A 24,817-nucleotide genomic window follows, 5' to 3' on the forward strand; every position below is an offset into this window, starting at 1 on the left:
AGCCTGATCTTCGCTGCTTGTTGACACAAGACCAATTATAAATAACGAGTACCATAATGTCTAAAATATGTCATACATGGAGAAATTAATGAAAATTAAGATTACTCAAATGGTACATTATCATCATTCAATAATGAAGTTTATTGGATTTCAGACTTTTAATCAGCAATGTCTACAGTAATTTCCCATTCTGTAGGGGCTATACAGTAAATAAAGCACACATGCCTTTTTGATTGAAAACAAGGCCTGCGTTAGCCTTGTGCCATCATACTAACATTGATACTGTTAACTTCTGAATCAAGAGCCCTGTTCATCAGTTCATGAAGGCCCAGTTAGGTTTGCTCTCTTCCTACTCCAGCTGCAAGATTATAACAGAATCTCATTTTTAGTCACTTCCTAATTGCAAGCCTAATCCATTAATGACCACTCTGTTTCCATTTGGCTCTTCCCGGATTGCACCAGAAGCTCACAGTTATTCTGTAGTCAATTAGCATTATGCAAATCTTTCTCTGCCACTTTCTTTCCCATCTTGTGCTGCATTTTTTCCTAGGGAATAACCATGTCCACTAAAGACAGAAACCTTCAGCTATTAAACTTTTTGTCTGTTTTTATTGTTCCTGCCCTCACACTTCCTGTATAGGAAGAATTGGACATTATCTCTACCTTGAGAATGCCTCCTTGTCTTATGTCAGCAGAGAATTTCATAAGTCAGGTCCAACCTTCTACACACAAAGCATTAAGGAAAATGTTAAGAAAGATCAGTCCCAAGCTGGTCTGTTAGGATTTCCACCAAACTGGCAGAACCTGTGCCATCTCCCTGGTCCCTGCCCATCTTCCTACCCGCTTTCTCAGCTTAAGAAGAAAGGTGTAGTCTACCTTTGCTATCCTAGAATTTCACTCCTGCCAGAACAGTTTAGTAGATGAAATCTGAACATATAAAGTTATAACACTTTATGCAGACATTCCTTGTCAAGATCAGGGATATAGTCCAGTTTTTCCAATTCCAGAATCATACAAAACAAGTAGAGTACTCTATGCCCAGCTTCAGAAATGTAGGCGTTAAGTATAGGTTCTGCATAAAAATTAAACCAAAACATTACCTACTGTGTTTCAAAAAATGTTGGAATTATTTCTTTTCAACTGAATAAACAATTACTGGTATTTATTGTCTCTATTTTGACAGAACTGGTTTAACACATTCTTAAACACAACTTATTCTTTTTGATCATCACAAGTGTCATCAGCCTACCACAAATATTGTATTAAATAACTCTGAACCACAAAGAAACATGATCCTCTAAATGTTGAATCAACATATTTGCTAAGGAGGTGTGTATCCAGTCAAGCCATCTCAACATATAACTGATCCCCCAGTGGGAAGCAAATAAACAAACAAGAAAACAGAATATCTCACCTTTGAAATGCCAGTTAACGCAGCTCCACAGGCCCAGTTCTTCTCTAGCATTTACCACCTGCCTGAGAGGCAGCTGCTGCAGGCACAGAGATGCTCTTGCAAATGGCCTGGTCTACAGCTCTAAGCAAGGGTGTTTAGGGTGCTGCAAGGGTGCTGCTCACACAGTCACCAGGGACCCCACAATGCCCCCCACCAAGACAGGAACAGCTAGGCACTTCCTCCTCTCCTTTTCCTTCTTATTTTCAAGGCCACACACAACCCATCTCTCTTCCTCTCCCTCTAGGAAGATGGATTATTTTATGATGGCAATGGTCATTTTGTCCCTGATCCTCCCTGACATGGACAGCATAGGGACTCCTGTGTTTCAGAGGAATGTGGGTAAAACTGCTCTGTAAGGACAAATTCTCTCCCTTGTAAGAAAAATCCCCTTCCTTAAGACAAAGAATGTTGATTGAAAATCACATTTTGCCTGAAGGCATCCTGGTTTTTTAAAGTCTTATCCTTTCCTTCCCAGAAAAACATTAAATCAGCCAAATGGCTCTTGCTGACCCTCCACTGGAAGGAAGGAAAGTAGCACCCAGAGAATAAAATACAGGAGGTAAAACATGACTGGTGAAAAAAGAAGTGGTAGCACTGACCTCTTGACTCAAGGGCAGTGTGGGGAGGAAAGCAGCTCAGAGTGGGAGGGAAGTGGCAGAGGGAAAATAGTATGCATATGTGCGGACACACTTGCAGATACTGATTTACCAAAGCCTAGTGAGGAGGCGTCAGCCTCCCTGTTGGCACCAGTTTGTGTAGCCTGCCTTCCTGCATCTTGTGGAACAGCCACACAGCAGCATGGCTCAGCAGCCTCCCACCCAATCTGGGAAAGGGCATCGCCTGTCCTCAACAAATGCATCGGCATCTACATCTTCCCATGGGAATGGGCCAGCACTCTTGGAGAACATTGTACTGCATGTGCTATTTCCAGTGAACATGCAACACTGCTTAGAAGCTTACATAAGGAACATGATCTAATCCTGCATTTGTTCCACATCTAGCTCCTGGAGACTTGTATGCAGACCGAGTTTAAAGCTACAAGCTTGTTTTCCCTGCAAAAGGGAAAAACAATTAGAAAACCTTTGTATCCTTTGCACTTAAAAGGGCAGGTCCCCTTACACCAGATACTGCTCTTTCAGCAGATCTTTGTGGGTGGAGATTTCATATCAGCATGTCTGCCAGTTCCTGCCAGAGTTTCATCCAAGCCACAATATATAGAGTCAACATTAATTAGCATTAATTATTATTTATAAGAAGCAGTATTATCTGCATTGCTATCATTCACACTTATTTTTATGCCTTACGTAGGGTATAGATACATGGCACCTCACTGCTCAAATAGAACGAGGTCCCATGGAATCTGCAGACTAATGCACACTATTGCCACCCTTAAACCATTTTGAAGAGGTCATTGTAAAAGCTAGGAGATCCCCTTTTCTGTGCTCCCGTCAATTTGCCTTCTACTTTCTGTTTATAGCTAGGTCAAGATTTTTCTTCTCTTTTTTTTTTTTTTTTTAACAGAAAGAATAATATAAAAAACCCAGACAAACAACTGCCTAGAGATCATAAAATCTTTTTTTTCTAACCAGGAAAACAGAAAAGAACCAACACAAGAAGGGCATTCCCCCACACAATTTGGAACCATCTAAACACAGTGTTTACAGTACAAAACTTTTAAGTGCACTTCACCAGAATGAACTGATTTCATACTAATAGAGAAAACATGCTCGATGAATTTGTGTTGAATTTATTCCTCTATCTATTTTGTTGCCACAAGGAGGAACTTTCTTAAGCACCACTTAATTCTGCTTCAAATCATGTCTCCAAAACCAGAATTGTCCTGTATGAAATGGAGTTGTGTTAAGCAATGGGGGTGATTTTATTTAGTTCCCATAAAAGTGAGAAAAATTGCAAATATTACAAAATTCAATTTAAAACAGTTAATTAGCCCAGATAGCTATTATTAGTACTATATAAGTTATTAGTATTGTTGATAATAACTGCTCATAAATAATGATTTGCATACATTAAATTTAGTTAGAAGAACTTATGAGCATTAGCAAATCCTATAATAAGCATGGTCCATATTCTCCTTCTAATGAATTCTGCCTCAATTCCAGTTTAAATAATATTTTTTACCACTCTGTTTCTTGCTTATTTTGTTGCTTGATGCAATACACATTAGCAAAGGCACCAAGATTAGTTCAGTGAATTCAATTTAGAAAGCCACTTTCACATAGGCCAAGTTTAATGAAAATACTCTTCAGTATGTTAAAGTGAATTCCCTTAGCCAACCCAGGCTGGTTGGAGAAACTACTAATAATCAGCTGGAACTGCTGAGTCAAAATTATGAATGAGATGGAAACACTAAACACATTTTATGTGCTCCCATTGCTTATACTCTATTTGAGATTGTTGCAATCACAAATTATGCACTGCTCTGAAACACTGCATACTTTGACCAATATGAATTGCAACATTTTGCTGAGGAGTCACAACATGTTGTGTCACACTGCATACACCTTTCAGCCAGAAGTAGGAACTGAAAAGAGCAGGAAAACTTTGCATTGCCATTTTCTGTTGAAAGCCAAACTCTATCTGAAAACATTTGTGAGCAGTTTCATTTCTACTGAAATGTACATTTTATTTGCTTTACTAAGAAATCAGACTAAGCTTTTTTAAATTTCCAGACACTTAAGAAAAACAACTTTAAAACTAGATATTGTTTGCAATAGTTTATTTTCTAATTTTCCCTATTATTCACATATGCATTGATATAATTTGGTCCACAAGTTATCTAATAAGAGGAAAGAAACCACACCATTTTGCTTATACAAATAGCAAATATGCATATTACAGACATTATAAAGGGGTTCTTTGGTTGTTGCTGATTTTTAGCTAAAATAAGTCACGAATAATTTGTATAGAAGGGCACCTGAGAATACTGTTTACAGCACATGGGCAATTAATACATATAAAAATATATGCAGAAATTAATCATTATTATTGTCTTATTTCACTCAGTTTTCTAACTCTGAAACATTGTACTTTGGTTATTTATATGAAAAGAAGACAGGAAGAATGCTTCTAGGAGAATAAAAGCACTCTGAATGGGGAAAAATAAGTTTGATCATCATTTTATCTATAACCAGTAATTACCATGCCATTATATTTATACCAGCAGTCAAGCACTTTGCTGGCATAAACAGACACACCTCTTTCAGCAGCAGGGTTGCAATCATACATGCTCGTAGCTATCTTCATCCAAAATGCACTGACAGTTAAATGTGAAGAATGTATAAATTATTGTCCAGATCTCTAGCTGGTTCATCACACAACACTTCACTGAAGTTAATAATGCTGTACCATCTGATAACACATCCCATTATTCACAGCTTAATTAAATTGTGCATGGAAAGTTAACAGAAGGAGGTAACCAACCAATGCAACACAAACAACACAAAACTCAGCGCGGCAAGCTTAAGCTGGCTCTGTTAAGCAACACATCAGTAATGGTGGAAAGAGCACTTTTGGAAAGTACTCAGTTTCGATAAAGACATCCTTTTTAGTATTGATGAAGCAAGGCAGCTATCAGGACAGATAGAAGCACATCTTAACTCACCTTTTCCTGGAGCAAGCATTAATGTTCAAGCACTTCTTAGAAAGATGTTACAAAATAGCCTGATGGGAAACATTCTTCTGCACAAGTCATATTAGAAAGGATTATAAGTGAGTGGCAGTCAGGTAAAGGAAGAAAATATCTGCAATGCTTGAGGTGGAACACGGTGTGCAGCTTTTAAGCAGCAAATAAATTTTGAGGGGCAATCCCTCTCACCTTACACAATGTTTTTGTCTAGCTCAGTATGTTAAATCCTATCTTAACGTCAGGGTGAAGTTTGATTTAGTGATGAAAGCAGATTTTCTTTTCAAAATCAATTACCTTACATAAATAATCTCTTCATAAATAATCTTAATTAATGAGCAGAGTATCTCAAGCATTAAAAACTGAAGAACCACCATTTTACATGCTTCCTAAGATAAGGTAGACCAACTGGAATCGATCTTAAATGCTTTTCAGAGCTCTGTAATGCATCCCAGATGGTAACCTAGGAAGTCTTAGGCTTCCTTTCAGCTAACAGAAATAGGTACTACAGGGTGAAAATCACTTCATATACTACAGTCACCTCACCTGTTTTGGGATGAGATTATAACAATTCCCTAGTGTGACAAAATGTGCAGGCATTTAAAATTTCAGGCAGCAGCACTAAGAACCTACTATCTGCAAAACCGAACCTACGTACTTAGAAAATGTTAAAGGTATAAATTTTCAGTTCAAACTGACTATTATATATTTGGTTCTTTGGCTTTATTTTCTTATTGCCTTTGAAATTATCAGTGTTCTCTACTGTTTAAAATAAAACCACTCTTCCTAGTGCTATAACATTTGAACACTTTAATAACTTAGCCAATAGTTTCCTTGTAACAAATTGAAATTGTGTTTATAAAAAAAAAAAAAAAATTAGGCTGCATCAAATCTCACCTCTGGAAAGGAAGACTCACAACATGCAGAAAAAGACTGTTTCCCTGCAATGTTCTTGAGCAAAATTCTTCAGCATCACTGGGACAGAAAGCCAGCCAATACACCCCCAAAAATACACTGTTGAAGGGAACAACAGTGCTTCTCTTTCCTGTCAAGAGCAGATGGGAGCAATAATACCTTATCAAAGCTTCAAGGTATAAAATGAACACAAATATTAATTTAAGTTACATGTTGCACTTGCAAATTAAAAAGAGCCAGGACATACCCTCAAGAAGCTGGCATGTGCTTGTCCACACTATTTAACTAGCAGCAAGCTTCCTGACAAGGGCTGTCCCTCTAACCCCATACTTTCTCATGCCACACAGAGGCCTCTGGTCAGAAGATAACACAGACAAAGGCCAGTTCCCTCTCGACAGCACAGATGAGGACACTTCTTTGTAAGGAAGATAATTTAGCCATGCTAAAGCCCTCAGGGGAAGGACTGGGTGATGGCCAGTTTTCATTAGAGCTAAGGTAGCCCTAAAGACCGGACGGGACATTGTGGGCACCTTTAAGTGTAAGATCAAGATTGTATCTAGAAGACTCACTATACCATGGTGTTTCAAATACTAATGAGTGCATTCATGCACAAGAGTAATTTTCCCAAATTAATTAGGATTACTCCCATGTATAAAAGTATGCCAGCGTAGGTGTGCACAGAAGAGGCTCTGGAATGTCAGTCATCATATACCCATCAGTTAAAGCACACTCATAAATGTTTTTGTTTGAAAGATTGTACTAACCTTAATATAAAATACATGTTTTCTGGGTCTGATGACTCAAGAAGAACTTGCAAGTCCATACTTTAACTTATTCATCTTATATAAATAAACTTTCCCCTTGTGAAAGGGAGTCCTATGGCATTAATAAATAAGGATCTTTCTCAACCAGACTCAGATTCTGTAAGAATCACTTAGGAACATTTAGACTAATTATTTGTTGCGAATTATTCACTTGACTCTCTCTCTTCAATCAAGAAGCATAGCACTATTTCTTTCAGCAGCACAAGCCAGTATAATAGAATACTCTCATATCCAGCACCATTTAATTAAAGTCTCAACTGGGAATAGTCATGAGTCTTGACAAAGTTTTGAAGGTTTGAATGCTGGCCCACTGGAGTGAGCGCCCCACCTATTCAGTTTGCCTTTGCATCTGACTACACCTATCTTCTTCATGGGGCCAAACTTTAATGATAGTACATTAAAAGGCCAGAGTAGGGGTAAGAGGGTACTGGGTGTTACATCCTGCCTTCAAAATAAACTCTATCCAAGTCACCAGGATTTACTTACTGAGATACCTGTTTTTAAAGTATCACTGGAGGAGGCCATTTTCCCACAACACTTAGGCAACTCTTAAAAATAATCTTTAGTCTGTGTAGGGCCTTGTTGAGTTTCTTGGCACTGACCGCGTGTCCAATGGAAAAGGTAAAAACGGACTGCCTTCCAAACCCTTACGGCATAAATAAATCAAACCATGAATAAGAACTCTCGTAAGTGATGAGTAAATATCTCCATTGCCTGATCCATCAACGTCAGGTGCCAGAGCTTACTCTTGTCATATATGAATACTGAAGTCTGCAAATCTTTGAATCCCTTTGTGTATCAGTCATGCTCTGTTTCTCATTCATAACCTCCTATTCTTAACAGTAGCTAGAGATTTTCACTAGGAAAAAAAATAAAAACAGGAAATATTTTGTACAGAAATTGCAAGCAGAAAGAGCTTTCAAACTGATGCACCCCAGCCCCTTTAGGAATTACATACTGATGTTCAACCTTCACTTTTGTTTTTTTTTTAATTTATTTTTATTCAGTGTAAAACAAAACAAAACCAAAATCAACCACAAAAAAAAAACCCTTCACTCCTCAACCACCCCTAGCCATGAAAGACTGGAAAAATATACTCCAAGAGAGAAAATGTAGATGAAAGACAATCACTTCCAAAAGCACCATGGGAAACAAAAAGCCAGAGAACTCCCTAGCCTGAGGAAAGCTGTAGAGGTGAGCAGTCCAAAAAATTACACTAGCAGAAGCAGTCAAATTGGAGATTATTGGGCATCCTGAAAATTTTCTGCAGTCTAGGTGGAACTGCTCTGCAATGTGTTCTCAGTTGGAGCTGTCTACTCCAACTTTCTCCTCATTTTCACCTCTTCATCTCAGCTTTACTCCCTTTCCTTTTCCTTCGGCTACCTTTAACCTGCCTGATTCCCTCCCCCCTTTCCATTTCCATTAAATGATTTTTTACAGTAAAAATAAAAAGGTCTAAAATGCCATTTCCATCATGAAAAAATGTCAAAACCTCCCAATATTTTTAAAAGGGAAAATGATCAATGTAAAAAGAAACCCAAAGAAGCCACAGTAGCAATTACAATCCTGGAGAAGTTAGGATCCTGTTTCTGCTAGGCTCCTCTGTGCACACATACTTCCTCCTCACAGTCCTGACTGACTTAGAGGGAAGGAGCCATTGCATTCAAGCAAATTTGGAGATGTTTAGTAAGACTTGGTCATAAGCAAAGAAATCAGGAGTACTGACAGGTTTACAGGGCAGAAGATACTGGGTGTGACACACCAGAAAGTCACTTGTAGACATTAAACTGGCACAAGTCTCTGGACTATGTTTTACTTACCTGTCTTGGGCTAACACCCAAGACTTTTCTCTCCTTGCAAAGGTATGACGTCAGGCACATGGCAGTTCTTGAGATTCTGTGTAAGCCAGCATTGCCAGAGGCTCTGTGCAGGTGTGGTTAACAGTTATTTAATGATTCTTCACAATTGCATGTATCTGTCTGAACATAAATACTGTCTGATCGTAATCTTTCTTTTCACACCATGAATTTGCCCTAGTGTTTCCACCCTTGCAGGTTCCCAAATGCCCAATGTCTGTTATTACAGACCTGAAATTCCCTTCATCATTTTGAACCATTCATGAGCACTTTGCTGTCCTGTTGGCTTGGTAAGGTGAAGAGAATGAAGGCAGTGTATTTAATAAAAATACTCCAGTTCTTCACTTAAATTCTGTATGTTTGGCTCCTTGATGACTCACGGGACTCTCCTCCCTTCCCCATGTTTACACAGTGATGACAAGTACTGTTAACTTTCTAAAAGCAAAATTATCAAAAAAAACCCAGAACACTGGCAATTCCTTGGAAAAGCTCTCTGTCTTTCTCCTTTCCTAGCAGTTGCACGAGCCTGAGCAGTTGCACAGTTCAATTAGTTAAAATAATTTTGAGTGATAGTTCAACTGTTTCTTTTCCAAAAGGTAATAGTTTTCCTAATTAGTCACTTGCTTTGATAAGGTACTGACTTTTACTCTAATCTAAATTAACAAGACTTTATCTACCTGCATCATTTAAACACACCCTACTTGCAAATCTGGTATGACTAAAAACCATGACAAGTGTTTGGTTTCATTTTACATTTGCTTGAAAGTGCCCCACTTGGAGGTTAATTATTAATCTACTAAAGTATATGTAAAGGTTCAGGGAAACAACAGGGTTAGTAGGTAGAGCAGTAGTGGAGGAATTAGGAAGCCCATGTCCTATTCTCATCTTAGATCATATAAGTTTGACCAAGACATCGAAAACCCATGAACCAAAATAGCAACACTTTGCACAAAGCACTTTGACATCTGTAGGGAAGAAATTTCATGGGTGTGAGGCAGCAGGATGTTTATGCACACCTGAAGAGACTGAAACTCAGCTAATCCCTTAAGAACTCACCTAGGAACTGGAAATCAAATACACGGTGCATGCAACTCAACAAAGTAATGACTTTATTACATCTGCAGCAACAGAAGGACCAGGTCCCCAAACTTTTGTTACATTTCTCTGCCATCTGAAAGGTGGTGAAAACATGCCCTGTTTCTAGAACCAGTTTGCAGGACACAAAACCCCATCTCCCACCACCTGAGGTGCTGCAGTGGCTGTAGCCTCAGTATAACTCTGGTCTCTGTTCCAGGAGTAAGCAGCAGCAGCACGGACCAGATTTTCAAAGATATCAATGGTTCTGGAGCTGTCCAGGGAGGTTGCAGAGAAGGAAAACAGAACACAGCAAATGGAGGACAGAAAATGCACCAGAGAGGTACAATATAGGGGTAGTACTGCCAAATCCTGCCTACCACAGCAGTCTGACTGTCAGCAGCCTGCTCCCAAATCGCTCCATTATAATGCATTTCACTTGGTCTTGGAAAAAATAAGAATCAAAAAGGTTTTTCCACCATTATTTATTTATATATTTGGCTAATGCTTATATAAATAATGGCATTCCACCCAGAAATAGCTTTTTGAAAACGAAGAAACAACAACAAAAATCCAACCCAGAAGTAAGAATGTTAAATACTCATTGCTGTTCAACTGGAATATTATTGGCAAGGTGATTAATTTGTTGATCCACGGTGCTATAAATAGTACTTAAACTTAGTTGAATTGAAACATATCCTTCATATCTCTAGTCACTGTTTACCCATGTAAAATATGTGTGGGTTCGAGTTGGCTTAGGTGTACTCCAGCAAGGGCTAGCAAAGTTCAGTGAGTCTCCATCACATATTCGAAGTCCTTCATCCCTCGGTTAATTTTGCTGTAATTCTCTTACAAGGTTGTTCACTTTCCTCCATCGATGCATGGACTTGAATTGTAACAGCTCAGCTAGTGTTTCCTCATATCACGGGCCAGTGACAGCAAGCCTCTGGCATCAATACCAAGTTTGATGCCAACAGATATTTGGGCCGGCACCAGCAAAAACAAGCTATGATGGTTTCTTTTTAAGTTTGTTTGGCACCAGTAGCAAAAACCACTCACTATGCTTGGCAGAGAGCCATAGAATTTCACCAAATGGCTTCTGCATCATAACTTCATAACAAGCACAACACAGCGTAACTTCTAATTGCGGTGGAGCCTGCCCCTTAGCAAGCAATTCTCTCCTGACAATTATATCCAAGGTTATCAATACATGTGCTGCTTTCCACTTTAAGAAAAATTACTGTAAGAAAAATTTCCTTGAAGAGATCCACAAGCCCCTACGTCCATCACCATTTGGATTTTGTCTCTCGTGGTGCAGTTACATGAAACCAGGTAATCAGCCAGAGAAAAGCCTATGGGGACAGTTACCAAATTAAGTCATCACAAAATATGTTGTAAATACTGTGTTGATTTAACCTCACCCTGCACTCTTTTATGTCACATATTTCTCAGACTGCAAAACTGTAATATACTCCAGAGAGGTTAGTTCACCTTATGCCAGTATGGAACATCATTCAAGCCCTGGAGGCTTAACACAGCACTAGTAAAAATAGAGAATTAGCTATAAATTATCTGAGTCTCAAGACAGAGTAATCTCCATTTTGACAGGTCCTTGCTAAACAGTAGAGCACTTTCCAGTGAGGCCTTGTGGTGGATACCTCAGTGGACACAGGACAAGGGCTCCAGAGAGCTCAGTTCTACAGGCAGCATTGCAACTGACTTACCAAATCATTTTCAGCAGGACTCACCTTCACTCCTTGTCGCCTGTAAAATGGAAGAGCTCTGAGATTTGTCGGTGAAAAGGATGGTGTAAGAATCTGGAATTTTTTCTCCAGTACTAAGCATTAATAACCAGAACAATAATGTCACTTCCTTCACAGGAGAAAATCTGTGCCTGCCCATTCTGTCACAATCCAGGGCTCTGGAGAAAAAAAAAAAAATTGCTTAGATGCAGACATTTTTTATGGAACATGAAGTGGGCACATGGAGGAAGTGATACTAAACTCTCAGCATGGGAAAATTTCATTCTGAGTAATGTCTCCCAAGAAAATAAAGAATGCATGAAACAAAGTTGAAATGGAACTCCCCATTGTAAATTCAGCTCTTAGTACTTGCCAAAAACACCAGAAAATCTCTACCCACAGGGAATGGATGTCCTTCTGAAAAAGTGCCAAGCTTTCCCAATGAGGGAATTCACGCAGACATGCATTCTGCTTCAGTGATCAAACTCTTCCTCTCAAGGTCTAAAGGAATTTCCACTAACCTCCTTTCTTACACCTCAGCCTCTAGCTGGATTTCCTTCAACTACAAAAATATACATAGTGCAATTAGCCAGCCTTCACAGACTGTAGTTCATTTATGCATGCTAGGCACATCTCCTGCTGTGAGCAGCCCATCCAGAGCAAACTCTTTGAACTTCTCCATTGTTTCTCACGCAGTGCATTGCATTGTCCAGTCTGATCGCCCCTGGCAAGGCAGTGCAGTCCTGCAGCTTGCCACAGGAGGAGAAGAGATGATGGAGCACTTTGTCCAGCTGGTGTGCTGGACATCTCAGGTGCACAAAAAAGCTTGCCTACCACTAGCTATAGGACTTTCTCAGACACCACAGAGACATTTTTTGAACAGTTGTTCTTCTATGACCTTACCTGGAAACCCTCTCTAAACAACAGTTAGTGGTCTGGAGAGACAAAAGGCAGAAAAGAGAAGAAAGAAAGAATTGGGTGGAAAAAAAAAACTAGAAGGAATATTTTTTTTAAATTTTGAACCAAAAACATATCAAGACACACCTTTGAATTATGTTTGCTGAACTAAAAAACATATGTCTCTATGGTTTAAAATGCCATGGAGACAACATAACTGGATCAACTAAAAATACACTCACAACCACCAGACAGTGTAGCATTTTCCTACATTTAGTAAGGAATATTTTTGTAATTGGTAGTTTGAGCAAACTGCAAAGGACTATACAACCTTATTTCCAAATACCCATTGGCAGACTATTTCTGAATTGAGTGAGTGAAATACTACAGAAAATGGGAAGCAAAGCTGATCACGTGATTTTCAAGCTATCATTCATATTTCTCCATTTGTCTTTGACTGGATACTGTTTTGGGTAGGAAAAGAGGGAATTGTACACCAAAAAAAGTCCTGCTCTGCTGATCTAAAGAGGAAGAGACATTTCATTTTAGAACAAAGAATTAGATTTTTTTTTACCTTGCTTCACTAGAGGTTTTTGGAGGTTTTTCTTGGGGTGATGGGGGTGGGGTGTTTGGCTTTGCTATAATACAGCACATCAAAGTGCTTTTGATGTGAAGTTTACTTAACAAAATCAGTTTTTCCGATGATTGTGTTAATCTTTATAAACCGAAGGCGATACTGTGCCTTTTTAAAAACTATGGCAGGAAAAGACTTGAGGTTACATATACTCTCAGTGGTGAGAGATGGGAGTAGTTGGATTATTTCACCACTTCTTACAACTTTGCTTGTGTTTCATGGGCAGTGTTAGCAATGGGCTTGATATTGCTCTCACTCAGGCCAGGAAAGCTCTATTTAAACCCTGCACAGACCTTTCATAAGTACCTTTCATATATTTTCTCAGGTCAGAGCCACCAGAGAATTCAAAGGACAGTTTACAACAGGCACTAGCTCAGCGATAGCAAAGGGGCCTTGAGCCACCACAAGAATCAGTGCTGATCTTAGAAAGGTTCCCTGCTCCCACCCATTAATAGCTATCTTTGTATTATTTTGAGTACAAGCTTCTGTCCCCTCTTGAATCTTGCAAAACCAGCTTTGCCATCCACTCCTAGTCTTGAAGTATGGCTGTGAAAAAGCTTCTGTTATGTCTGATGTGTTTACCTACAGCATTTGAATGACTTTTTAAGTTCTCTGACTAAAGATAAGAGACAATGTGTACATTTTCCACACAAATAGTGGAACGGTAATAAAATAAACATCAAAGGCAAGCTAGCAAATCATCGCTACTTCACTGCTATTTACAACAAAAGCAGGAAGAGGAACAAACCTACCCTTGCCATTGGCATCATCGTAGAAAATATGAGTTTTGGAAGGAACGATACCTTTTTCCCATACCCTTAAACACAAACATTGGCACCTACAGCTAACGCAACACTTAAACTGAAGGATTTCAGTTTACATTTTGTGGAGACAACAACAACAGTGAACCAAGAGAGGTCTCCCTCCTCTTATTTTTGTCTTTCTGAATTGCCTGCTTTTCCTAACTGGTGCAGCTTTTGTGAGAAGAGTAAGACATCCAGCGTACTATTATTTCTATTAAAGTTGTCAAGAACGCAAAGAGAGGGACAGAAGAACCTCTCTAATCTTCAGTATTTACCATGTAAACCCATGCAGACTGAAGAAATGGAAAAGCTTTGAAACAAAATGCAGGTGTGTGTGGGGGAACATAAATTCTATTCAAGAGAGATCAAGATAGAAAGTAGAGCTGTTTGTTTCTCCTCTCAGTCTTTTAAACCTGTCTTTTTTCATCTTTGTCTCCAATACTCCTTGAGAGCCAGACCACAGTGGAACAGTTCTAACCAGAGTGGCTCTGCATTATGTATTTATTCTAAAATAAGGTCCGACTTTAAAAGACTGCTTTTGGAAAATATGGAGCAATCCAGCTCTTACTCCAGGACACAAAATTTGAAGCATACATATGAGAAATAAAACATAAGCACCACACAGGATTTCTGCTGATGCTTCTGTTATTGTTTTGCAGACGCCAGCACTACTGCCACATGAAGTGAAATGGCATTTTGCAATGGACTCTGAACAGTGAGCAGAACAGGGAGTTTTCAGAGAAGCTAATACCAGCTAGCTTTCTTCATTGAGTTGTTCTATCCAGCATAATGTTGAAGGAGAAAAAAAAAAAAACTCTGAAGGAAGGCAAGACCCTGACAACTTAAACCTAAAAACCAAAAAAGGATAACTAATTTTTTTTAGAAAGAAGAGTGTCTAGGTAAAATTGCAGAACACATTGTTCCAAGTTTTATGGGAAGAAAAAACAAAACAAAACCAAAAAAAATCCAACCAAACAAACAAAAAAACACCCAACCAAATCCAAAACCTATACAATAAAAGGTTTTACTAGAGAGTGGCAGTTGTAAGAGAGAGGTTACATCAACCAGAAGAGCTTAAGCAATGCTACTACAGAAACAGTAGCACATGTAAAACTGAGGTTAAGGCTTTGACTAACTTTCTCACAGCAAAACTCCAAAGCATTGCCTACCTTCCCATTCTACCTCTGCACCAGGTGTGCTTATGACAGAAGGAAAGAGAAGACCAGGATTAAAACTGTTTTGTCAGGCTACATAAATCATTAGGAATTCACAACTGCAAAGCCATGTATTATTTTCCAACAGGTTGTTGAGCTGTCATATTACAACTTGTTGCTTTATACAGCGCTATTAAAATAAATCACTGCACGTAACAGGTTCAGCTCTGCCACCTATAAGTCATTCTGCATTTTACACCTGGGAGGCGGGCCGGCTCTGCTTAGTCGCGCCGAACTGCGGCTTCGTTCGAAATACCCGGGAAGGGGAGGGACCTGGCAGGAGAAAATACAAACAAGTTTCGTAAAATAACTTTCCAACAAGACCTTGCTGTCATCTTGGCTAATTACGGCTCTGATACGGCTTATTAGGGCATACCCACCTTTGCTACCTTGCTTCTCCACCCACCATCCTTTCAGATCTTTGTCCTGGCTCCGCCTCTCGCCGGCGTTATAATGGGCTGGTCTGAAAGTGGTGGAGAGACACACAACCACAGGGGAAGGGAGAGATAATGACAATAACACTAATAACTCTAATAACCCGTCTGCTGCCCGCCTCGCAGCGAGGAGCCAGCCCGGCGTCCCGGCACTGACAAGGGGTCGAAGCCGGAGAGAGCGGAGTAACCCCGACGGCCCTCGAGAGCTTCTCCCCGCGCCCGGGGAGCGCCGAACGGTACCAGCGGCAGCGCCCCCGAGGAGGACCGAACCCGGCCGGACACGGAGAAGTGCCGGCTCCGGCAGCCGCCCGCCCGTCCGCCCTCTACTCTCACCGGCTCCACGGGGACCGCCTCGCCCCTCTCCTTCGGCCCTATGGAGCAGCGAGAGTAAAGAGCGAGAAGGACAAAAAGGGGGGCGAAAGGAGAGCGAGCGCCCCAGTGGGGGAAGAAGGAGGTAGAAGCCGGGGGAATCGCCCAGTGCCGAGGGCGGCAGGGCACCGCAGCCCGTCCTCGGCGCCCACCGGCCGCGAAGGGTGGTGCTAGCGACCCCGGGCCGGCGGGCTGAGGCGGGCGCCGAGCCCGCTGCCGTGCGCTGACGGTCTCGCCTGCTGCCGCGGAGCTGTCCAAGCCGGCGAGGGGACAGAAAGCCCCTGGGTCGCCTCGCTGCCTTCCGCCTCCCTTGAGGCCGTGCCGAGGGGCGGGGGTCGCGCCCGCCCAGCGGAGCAGCGGGGTGCGGGGGGGCAGGCGGCGCCGCCGCCATGAAGCTGGAGGTGTTCTCGCAGCACTACGAGGACAAGCTGAGCACCGGCAGCGACCAGGAAGGCAGCGGCTCGCTCTCCCCGGCTCCGGCGGAGAGCGAGCTGGGCTCGGACGGTGACTGCGCGGCCAACAGCCCGGGCGGCGGGGCCGGGCGGCCGGGGCATCCCCCGCCGCCGCCCCCCACGCCGCAGCCCCCTCCGCCGCCGCCTGCCGAGAGCGCCAAGGGGAAACCCTACACGCGGCGGCCGAAACCGCCCTACTCCTACATCGCGCTGATCGCCATGGCCATCCGCGACTCGGCCGGCGGCCGCCTGACCCTGGCCGAGATCAATGACTACCTGATGAGCCGCTTCCCCTTCTTCCGCGGCGCCTACACCGGCTGGCGCAACTCGGTGCGCCACAACCTCTCCCTCAACGACTGCTTCGTCAAGGTGCTGCGCGACCCGGCGCGGCCCTGGGGCAAGGACAACTACTGGATGCTGAACCCCAGCAGCGAGTACACCTTCGCCGACGGCGTCTTCCGCCGCCGCCGCAAGCGCCTCAGCCGCGCCGCCCCGCCGCCGCAGCCCGCCCGCCCCGCCGCCGGCGTCCCGCCGCAAGTGCCGCAGGAGGCGGCCGGAGCGGGCGCCGCGTCCCCCGGCGCTTCGCCGCGGTGCTGCTGCGCCTCCTCGCCCTGTCACTGCGCGCCGGGCGCCAAGGAGGCAGCGGCGGGGGGCGGCGGGGCGCGGCCGGCGGGCGGCGGCGCTGCCAAGTTCTCCAGCTCCTTCGCCATCGAGAGCCTCCTGCAGCGGCCGGCAGGACCCCGCGCCGCCCCGCCGCCGACGCCGCACGCCCGCCTGCTGTGGCCGGCGCCGCCCGCGCCCCCGCACCTGCTGCCCGGCCCCTACCCGCTGCTGCCATACGCACCTGCCGCGCAGCCCCCGCCCGCCGCCGCGCTCTACGGCGGGGGCCTCCTGCAGCTCTGCGCCTACGGGCTGGGGGAGCCGTCGCCGCCGCCGCTGCTGCTGGGGGGCGGGCGGCCCGCGCTGGCCCCGGGGGAGGCGCCGCCGCTGGCGGAGCGGCCGCGGGCGCCGCTGTTCCACGCCGGCCTCCCCAAGGGCGGGCGGGGGCCGCCGCCCGGCTCCCCCCTCTACGGGCCCCTCCGGCTCACCGGGCCGCTGCCGCCGGCGGCGGGGGGCTCGGCCTCGTTCCAGCCGTACGCCGTGGAGACCCCGCTGGCTTAATGGAGCCCCCCTCCTCCCCTGCGAGGGACCTGCCCGGGGAGGCGTGGAGGGGGAAAGGAGGAGGCTCTGGATCCCGCACTTTAACTCCAGAGGCGACCACAGCCTCCAAGCAAAAGCCTCGGTGACTGTGCCTTAGTGAAATGACAGTGGGTTTAACTTAAGCCAAAAAAAAAAGAAGAAAAAAAGAAAAAAAAAAAAAAAAAAAAGAAAAAAATCAAACAACTGTCGGTTTGGACATAGCCATGAGCCTCAAGTGCTTCTTACTGTTCATTGAGACTACTTGACTTAAGCTAGTCCCTCGCCATCTCTTTGTATGCCCCTCTCTTGTCCCCACATCTCCTGCTACCGAAGCCTGGGGCAGCAGAGCGGGGGTGCCCCGCGGAGGGGCGCGGTGGCGGCCGCTGGGGGATGCGCTGTGCGCTTGGGAGGGCGGGGAGGAGGGAGGGGGCCGGGAAGAGCAGGGAGAGAGGAGGGGAAGGGGCAGGGGTCTGCTGTGGAGCCGTAGGTCTGTACTGCAAAGCAATGCATCACTGTGCCAAAAGAAACCTTTTCTCCTGTCCGGCAACTAGCTTTTCCTGGGAAGGGAGGATATTAAATTATTTATAACACGAAGAGAGTGCAGCTTTTTTAAATTAATTATTGGAGGGGGCGGGAGAGGGGAAAGGGCTCAAGGAAATGTCAGGCGTTGTCTCCTGTACTGGCTGGCGTTCTAAATTTATGGCCAAGACCATTGCTACTGGAAAGAAAAGAGACATTTTTTCCGCATTCTATTTTTGTGTTTGTATGTAATATATGTGAGTGTGCATTTTATTGACGCTCGGCCACCATGTTTTTCCGGGTTTTTTTTTTCCTTTCTCCTTTCCCCCGAATAAAAGCTGCCCCTTAAATAAAGGCGGTTATAAGGAGAAGAGCGTGATGTCTGTACTGGCGTGAGGGAGGGAAGCTTGCCGTGGGACAACCTTGACCGAGAATCTTGGCTAGGGCCGCGGGGGGCAGCAGGGCTGCCCGCCCTTTCAACCCCATCCCTGCCGGCGGGTAGAGGTGTTACCTATGGACCCGCCTTATTTTAGTCACGGGAGATGAGAGGTTCTGCTCTTGGGCTGCCGCCAGGTATGAAAGTCCTCTGCAATTCCTCGAGTCAAATCAGAATTTTTCTCCGGGACTCATACCTGCAGAAATGCTGTCGATTTGCAGGCGGAGAGATTTGAAGGCAAACCCCCTGACGTAGGGGAAGCCTGTGAAAATCCTGGACATCTGCCTGCCTTTTTTTATTTTTCCTACCCCACCTTTTTGGGTTTTTTGGTGTTTTTTTGTTTGGTTGGTTTTTTTGTGTGTGTGTGTGTTTTGGTTGGTTGGTTGGTTTTTTTGGTGGTTTTTGCGTTTTTATTGTTGTTGTTGCTGCTGTTATTGTTTTTCCCACGAAGGAAAGCAGGCGAAATGTAATCCTGTTGTCATCTCTCGGTCCAAGGAAAATTCACTTCAGGAAGGTCTTTGGCACTACCGGGCTCTGGCTGCTTCTGGTAGAGACATGCCCGGTGGCACTTAGAGCGGGCGAATCCGCAGCGGATGAAAGCTGGGGAGTATCTGCTGGTAATAAAAAGTTCGCACGCGTTGCCTTCTCCCGACGGGCGTTATGTTAAGGCTGATTTGTATTGTCAGAAGTGACCAGCAAAGCCTCAGAAAGGCTAAGTCGGAAAAAGGAAAGGTTGGGAGGGCTAGCTGCTTGTGCTGCTGAATTACAAATCATTGTCGTCCCCGAACTCGAAGGGTTTATAGAAATGCTGAAATGATCATTCGAGGTTCGTTTGTTCGGTTGTTTGTTTTAATTAATACTTTTAAAAGTATGAAAAACGGCGGGTTTTTTTCCCCTCCAAGTCCTCTGTATGCACTAAAAAAACGATGTCAAAGAGAATTTTTAATTACACCTATTTCGGACCTTGGAGTTTCTCTCCCACCTCTATTTCCCTCAGCGCCGAGATTCAGTGGCTGACTAGCTTCTACCCTACTCGCAGAAATTATTCCGAATAGCAGGGGTGTGTTGTGAAAGGAAAGCTTCAAACAGAACAATCTGCGGCCGAAAACACCGACTCGTTTTAATACAGCTCAAACAGATTTCACGGTGTGTTAAGCTCAGACCATAACATCCATCAGAACATTGCGAGAGATTAGTGACTAATGTATGAAGTAATCCAACCCTTGAAGGAATTGGTTTTTATGTACACACGCGCACGCACGCACACATACACACACACTACTTCACTATCATTCTGCCTTCAAGGCTCTGTGCAAATATTAATCTACCCTTCCATAATCTGCTCTTTCCTCTGGCTTGTATTTTACCATCTTTTTTTTTATAGGAGTCCATATGACCTGTTAGCACGCAACTCCTAGGATCTTTTGCTTTTGTCCATCTGTAAAGGTCATAGTTCAGGGTATCTTGATGGAAAAGGGAAATTGTTGTTATAGCCACAAGCATGTATTTTAATCTGATGTATTTAAGCGTGAATAGGGATGAATTGTGTGTAAAGGTGTACTTAACAGGATGACATGAGTTTTTTACTTACGAAAAAATAACAACAAAAGAAAGAAAAAAAAAAAAAAAAGGAAGCCCGCAGAGTTCTATATAGCCCTTGTTAATAAGTATTCTATTCTGTATTTATCTTATATGAAACTCCATTTTTTGATATGTCGAGAAACATGTCAGACAGTACATAGCAGGGATATCCGTGTCCTCGCGGTCCTTTCTTAGCCCCTGTCTGGATTTCCTCAGAGGGTCGAGATAAGGGTTTAAAGTGGTCCCCGATGCGGGGCGATGGGAGCAGGGGGCGGGTATCGCCTGCTGTCCGGAGCCCGCTCGGCGGCGGGGCTGTGCGGCTTTCGCTTGCTGAAGGGTAGGGAGGCTCTCCTCTCCCCGCTCCTGCTTGAGCATCATCCTCCTAAGAGGAAGCAAGAGACGAATTTCGCCCTGTTGACATTTGGGTGGAAATTGTCCCATCGGCGCTACTTCTCAGAGCACGCCGGCTGCTTTGCTTCCGAGGAAAAAGCCGCTGTGCCGGTGCTGTCCGGTCGCCCCGCGCACACGGCAGAGGCACCGCAGCAGCCCCGCCGGGCGGGCAGAGGCACCGGCCCGCCGCCCCCGCCCGGGACTCGGGCGGACTCGGCCAAGGGGGACGGCCGGCCCCGGTGCACAGCCATAAATCCGAGCTGTCAGCGGTGACAGACGGCTGGTGAAACACAGCACCTGTCCAAACACTTTCCAGCAGCAGGTAATCAGAGAACCGACACTTTACATTTTTGTGTGGAACAAGCGCATTAACTATTTCACAGACCTTCCCAAAACAGCGATGTTTGTATGTCTGGGTACTTTGTCTTTCTTAACGTCTAATAAATCAGGATGACAGAAGAGAGACAAAGCCTTTTGCCTTGTGATATTTGACACATCAGCAGCGAGCCAACACTTTGGCGCCATGGCCTTTTAGCCCTACCAGTGTCTGCATCATCCACAGTATGTTTGTTGGATGGGTGCCATTTGTGATGACACTTGCGGGGTTTTTACACTGCACAGGCAAAAATTAGGCAAAGAAAGCTTGACAGGACCAGGGAGTAAAACAAGTCTCTATCAGCATGTGAGAGGACCTGAAAACATCCCATACTGACTGCTCCAACCCCGCTGCAGTTTCTTCACATGCCTGGTGGAAACACCAGCCTGAGCAGAATTGCATGTGAAATCAGATTCAAACTGGGCTCTGGTTTTAAGCATTTTTTTGAGGAGAGATTTAGCTTTCCAAATGAATATATTTTGTTCCTGAGACTTCCCTCCCCCCACTATAACTGATTCATCTCTTTCAGGCTTTGAATGTTTAAACTTGCTTTAAAGCAGAAAAAAATCATACCTGACAATCAAAATATTTTCATCAAATATTTTGGGCATCTTCTCTGTATCCCACCCCAGCTATGGTAGATAGTAATTAAAATGGTTACCTGAATAATGTTAGTCCTAGCCACTTTCCTAAATCTCTTCAAATTTTAACCTGGTGAGCAGCAGAGCTGCATAAATTTCTCTTGAGTGGAATAAGACCAAATGAATGCAAAGGAGAGGTTTAAGCAGAATTTTGTGCACTTGAGGAATTAATGGCTGCCAAACATGAACTCACAGAAGAAATAAGCTTGCAAAAGTGATCTGTAGATAACCGCTTGCATTTATTACATAGAGCCCATGCAGCAGGATAATACAATAATACTGTGCTTATTCTCCTCTATAGCAGAGGCAAAGTGTTTAACTCTTGTATCTCAGTAGAAGCATGCTAGCAGGACAGCCTTTTGATTGTTATTTTAGCATCAGATTAATTAACCCAAATTTTCACCAAGCAGATCAGATGAAGCCTGAAATTTGCTTTCAGCTTACCTTCCAAATCACCCATAAGACAGCATAAGTATCCCATCAGCATCTATAATGCTACTCAGGAAGGAATCCCCTGAAATCAATAATTTTATTCAACAGCCAGCTCAGCACAGCAATGCTAGCTACAAAACCCAGTTCAACACAAATCTTTAGTGAAAGCTACTAAGCAAAGCAGTGCAGCCCTTTGTATCATACTAGATGCTGAGAAGACCAAAAAAAGTTGGATGGAATTTTGTCTTGAGAATTTGCAGGTTTTTCTACCCCAATCTGTTTTTCAAATGGGTAATTCTTAAGGGCTGGATGTTTCAGGACCAGAAGACCCTCAGAAAAAGAAATTCCACTCCAGAAAAGGAACATACAAAGGACTCAGATTCATAGGGCCTTCATTTTTCACACCATGCCTTAAGAAGTGCCCAAGGTGAAGTTTCCTACACAACAGCAAGGAGAACGACCACAGCCTTACATAGAAGGCTAGTGCTTCTAACCAAACTCCTCATTTTGCATAACACTTCCCTGGGCTGGGGGAGGTGTTTCTTTTAATAACAGGCCAGAGTCAGTCCTTTTGTCGAGCCAGGCTTTTTGCCATTTAAGTCTGAAGTAGACAAAAACAAAGTTGAAATCCACCTCCAGCCAAATTTGAGGCACTAAGTTGTGATTTTGGCAAGAGTGCTTGTTGCAACTTTGCACTGCAGTAGCTCTTTAATGATGGGGTGAATTATGGTTCCATCTTTCATTTACATCCTGAAGAGGAAACATTTTTTCTTGACTAAATTCTTCTGTCTTCATTGACTCTCAAAACCACCTTCAGAGAAGACTTCTACAGAGTGCAAATACTCTCTCATATATGGTCCCTTCTAAATATCCAAACATATTAAATATGTTGAAAAATGATCATTTTTCAGGTTATCTATTGACAGCTTCAGAAAGTTACTAATTCACATATTCTCCAGCCTTGCACAGGAGGTAAACATTGCTGTTGCCTTCAGGAAGTTATTCCTCCATACATCTGGATGCTCTAGGCCTTTGCCCTCTATTCCAGGGCCAGAGGGGAGAGTATGAGGAAGGATTGAGAGAACATAGTCATTACACATTTGTGCTCTTGCACCATGCTATTGTTTTCTTTGTTATGACCTGTTTCAAAATGTCAGAGCTCTTTCAAGCAGCGTGGCACACTAATAGCCTCCTCTTCTATGGGGAAAAGCAATGCTTTTGTGGGTTCTTTCCCCTTCTTAATAGCAGAGAATATTCAATATGGAGCAATACAACTCTAGTCCTCAGTACAAAGTCTTGAGCAGAGAATGTGGGATCCAGGACCACAAGGTAGAAAAAATATGTAAGAGGGAAAAAACAGGAAAAATAGGCTAACATCCAGTTCCCCAAATTCCGCTGTAGTTGCTTCCTGATTATAGCTATTAATAGAACACATGTTTATATGCAGTATGTGTTCATAAATGTTTTAATAAGTATAATTTATCTGGTTTAGGGTCCAATAGGTTTATTTTAGCTGTGTTTGAATTGCTGTTGTTGTTTTAAGTCATAATTTGGTACTGGAGTATAATTCCAATAACATCTGACAGTCTAGTAACCCCTCAGAAATAGTACACTTCTTGTTTATCCTTAATATTGCTAATGTATTTTTAGTCCACTGTAGAGAAATCATGTTAATGAATAACACACCTGAGCCAAATTGGGCTTAACTACAGGCACTCTGTAGTTCTGAGGCATCCCAGGATACTTTACTAGGAGGACTCTTCAACAAGACTGCTTCTGTGAAATTCATTTTTTATTTGGTAGATCTTTAAGTTACCTGTCTTAAAGTGTTTCAGCAGAAACCTGGGACTCAATTTTCTTGGCCTATTACTTTATTCAGCAGCTGTTACAAGCAGGCAGATGTACTTCAATATTCCAAGCAAAAGTTGTCAATCTTACTTGAATTTTTGAAAAGACAGTTTTCTGTAAAACCTCAGAGATTACCTATGGTCTTTCAAACCAGACATATGGCACCAAAATGCCCATTTCAGTTTTTCCACAACATCTACTGTTTAAAATCACAGGATCTTACTACAGAAATAGCTTCACTAGATTTCCAATAAAAAAGTATAAAAATGTAGACATAAAATCTTCTGGAATCGCCTAGTTACTTTCCCTCTTGTGCAGTTTCTTTCAGTATATTTTTAATAACTTATGAAGGAAAGCATTACTTAGTAGCTGTGTTTAAAGCATCCTAAGCAAGGAAGAAGAAACCCTACAAAGATATGGTTTTCTTTGTGAGACAAGTTAAGTTGCATAACCAGGTGACAGCAGATTTTTTAGTATTATTCCTAAAACAAGAGTATAATGTAGTTCTCTTTCACCAGCGAGCAACTACTGTTGCTCTGGATACTTCACAGAGCCATCTTTAGTACAGTGGTAAGTGCTCAGTATTCATTCTCGTACAATACCAGAGTAATTCCCCTCACTTTGGCATACACAAGCCTCAATTAGTTGTATGTTATCATCACATTCCCCATTAGTCACTTAGCAGAACTGCAGAGATGCACAGCAGCAACTTTCCCAATTCTTTCCTCGTAAGTCAGTCCAGGAAGCCCCCAAGTCATTTCTGTGTTTCTCTGAACTTCTCTGGATCATCTCTTTCTGACTAATTCTAAGAACATGGTGAAGGCATAGCTTTCTATGTCACAATACCTGGAGTCATATCAGGCTCTTCCCATGCCCCCCAGCTCCAGAAGAAGTAGGTTAAAAAAGGACAAAGAAGTTATAAATTATATTCAAAGCAGCCAGGCTCACACATGACAACAGAGTACAGACTGCAGTTACTCAACCTTCTCAGCAATAATCATCAAAAAAAAAACAATTCACTGTAACATTTCAGCAACCTGTTCAGTCAGAGCAACAGCCTTCCCCTTTCACTTCCCTCTGCTCCCTTATCTTGCCCTTATGCAAA

At 43.3% G+C, this 24,817-nt stretch overlaps 2 protein-coding genes across 2 annotated transcripts; one reads left to right on the forward strand and one right to left on the reverse strand.

Moving 5' to 3' along the window:
- Positions 1-9,777: 9,777 nt before the first annotated feature.
- On the reverse strand, positions 9,778-18,725 carry LOC110470722 (uncharacterized). The gene is made up of 6 exons (XM_077781295.1): positions 18,641-18,725; positions 17,155-17,602; positions 15,436-15,518; positions 15,253-15,328; positions 11,514-11,686; positions 9,778-11,117 (listed from the first exon to the last, which is right to left on the reverse strand). Exons 1-6 carry the CDS (start codon positions 18,723-18,725, stop codon positions 10,993-10,995), a joined length of 990 nt encoding a protein of 329 aa, XP_077637421.1. The 3' UTR covers positions 9,778-10,992.
- FOXQ1 (forkhead box Q1) lies at positions 16,248-17,639 on the forward strand. Its single transcript, XM_021530555.2, has one exon. It carries the CDS (start codon positions 16,248-16,250, stop codon positions 17,469-17,471), a length of 1,224 nt encoding a protein of 407 aa, XP_021386230.1. The 3' UTR covers positions 17,472-17,639.
- Positions 18,726-24,817: the final 6,092 nt, after the last annotated feature.

The sequence above is a fragment of the Lonchura striata genome, chromosome 1 (genome assembly GCF_046129695.1).
Source record: "Lonchura striata isolate bLonStr1 chromosome 1, bLonStr1.mat, whole genome shotgun sequence".
Lineage (NCBI taxonomy): Eukaryota > Metazoa > Chordata > Aves > Passeriformes > Estrildidae > Lonchura > Lonchura striata.